Raw genomic sequence first — 1997 nt, 5'->3', positions numbered from 1 at the left:
GAATAGTTTTAGCAACTTCACTGTTTATATCGAGTCTAGAAATTGAAGTTTCATTTAATGGAATGGGTAATTTATATTGGGAATGAAAGGTGCTTCCATCGAGAAGTAAATTTTCAGCAATTCCTGTAGATGCTGTGGGTAAAACAGTACCACCATGACCTCTAATATAATGTATTGAAACTTTATAAAGATATGTCTCCACGTTCCAAGGGCCGTTTCCTGCCTCAAACCTCGCCTTCCCGGGAAACAGCTCTGGGAGGGCGCAGTCCTTGGCAATGTGACCCAGGACTCGTCCAAGCTCCGAAAGCTGGTTCCTGCCTCAAACCTTGCCCTCACGGGAAACAGCTCGGGAAGGGCACAGCCCTTGGCCAGGTGACCCAGGACTCAGTGCATCCACGGTCCAAGGGCAGGTTCCTGCCTCAAACCTCGCCCTCACAGGAAACAGCTTAGGAAGGGTACAACCATTTCCAAGGCAACCCCTGCAGGACTGACTTCCTTCCTGTTGGTTGAGCTTCGGACGTGATGCGTTACACCCAGGGTTTTTATATAAATAGATACATTTTAAATATGTGTTGCAAGATATTCTTTTTATTCAATATTGTTGAACATCAATTTTAAAAATCTAAAATGGAAATAAATATACTCACTTCCCAGAGTTATTGTGAGGGTCAAATGATAGGATTATGAAGCATTGTGTTTACAATATTATAGATGTTAAGTAACTTGTATAATACTTTATATTACCACATTTTCTCTAGGTTCATTTTATAACCCAGATTTCTCCATGGTGGGAAAGGCTCAGAATCCCAGTGTTAGGTGTGTAAATTATATACTCAGGACATACCAATCACTGTAGGTGGTTCCATCTACCCACTTCCAGGTCTGTCCTCGTTTTCGGCTCAGTCCAATCCAATATTGAGAATGTTCAGAATATCGCTTCAGGAAATCCTTTGATAAAGAATATTTACAGAGTAAACAGAAAATGCCTTTTTCTGTTGGATTTTCTTTCACCTAATTCATTATACTCTTTATCGAAATACAGACTTCCAGATTTGGAAATAATCTTAGAGGTGACATTGTCCCTATTTGATTCATGGGTTAGTTTTGGGTTGTGTTACTTCTATAACAACTTCTATAATAAATTGCATTGGGTAGATTTCTCTCTTTTCTAAAATAATTTTATATCAGAGAAAAATTATCTGTTTTGTGAAGGCTTGGTCAAATTTGGCAGTAAATCATCCTAGCCTTGGTGCCTTTTATGATGGGAGAATTTTGGTTAGTCATAAAATATATTGAATATTTATTGGTTTGTTCAGGTTTTATATAGGTTCATAATTTACTTTAATACATTATATTTTCTGACAATATTAGCACTAACCAAACTTTTTTTGTTTTATTTGGGTTTGGGTTTGGTCAATAGTTGCTTTTCATATCTTTTCCTCTCACTTTATCTCCTTCGTGTCTGTGTGTATGCGCATGCACACACATGTGTCTACATGTTTAGCTATGTCTGTGTAAGTAGCACCAACTGGACTCTGTTATTTTATTAAAATCAATCCTGTATATTTGTCTTTTAAGAGATAAATTAAAAACTTTTACATTTTATCACAATTGCTGTTATATTTGAATTTATCAATTCTGTGTTTTCTGACCATTTTTCTACTCTTTTTTTTAACCTTTTCTGAATTCTTTTGGATCGATGATTTTTCTTTCATTACAAAATGAGATATTTATTTTAATTTTTATGCAATAACACTAGGAGGAAAATTCTATTTGGATTGATACTATTTCTATGTCTTTATTTGAATACTTTAGTTTACTTGAACTATTTTTTTACTCTTTCATGCTTACTATTTAATTTTTCATACATATCATACATATCCCAATTTTAGGTTGTCTAAACAATCCTATCTAATAATAGACAAACATGGTAATTTACCGTACCTCTGACATGCTTCCGATTGGCTAATCAGGGCAATATGCAAATTAACTGCCAA

General features: G+C 35.2%; 1 protein-coding gene across 1 annotated transcript in view; it reads right to left on the bottom strand.

Annotated features, from left to right (window-relative positions):
* The window catches only part of LOC102255402 (C-type lectin domain family 2 member A-like), an 11429-nt gene that overhangs the window by 1777 nt on the left and 7655 nt on the right, over positions 1-1997 (bottom strand). Inside the window, exon 5 of the mRNA XM_005871354.2 lies at positions 845-948. Coding sequence (XP_005871416.1) covers positions 845-948 — 104 coding nt within the window. The remainder of the gene's footprint in view (positions 1-844; positions 949-1997) is intronic.

This window comes from Myotis brandtii, unplaced genomic scaffold (assembly GCF_000412655.1).
Source record: "Myotis brandtii unplaced genomic scaffold, ASM41265v1 scaffold337, whole genome shotgun sequence".
NCBI lineage: Eukaryota > Metazoa > Chordata > Mammalia > Chiroptera > Vespertilionidae > Myotis > Myotis brandtii.
The sequence above is the reverse complement of the archived record's forward strand: the minus strand, read 5'-3'. Positions and strand labels throughout refer to the sequence as shown.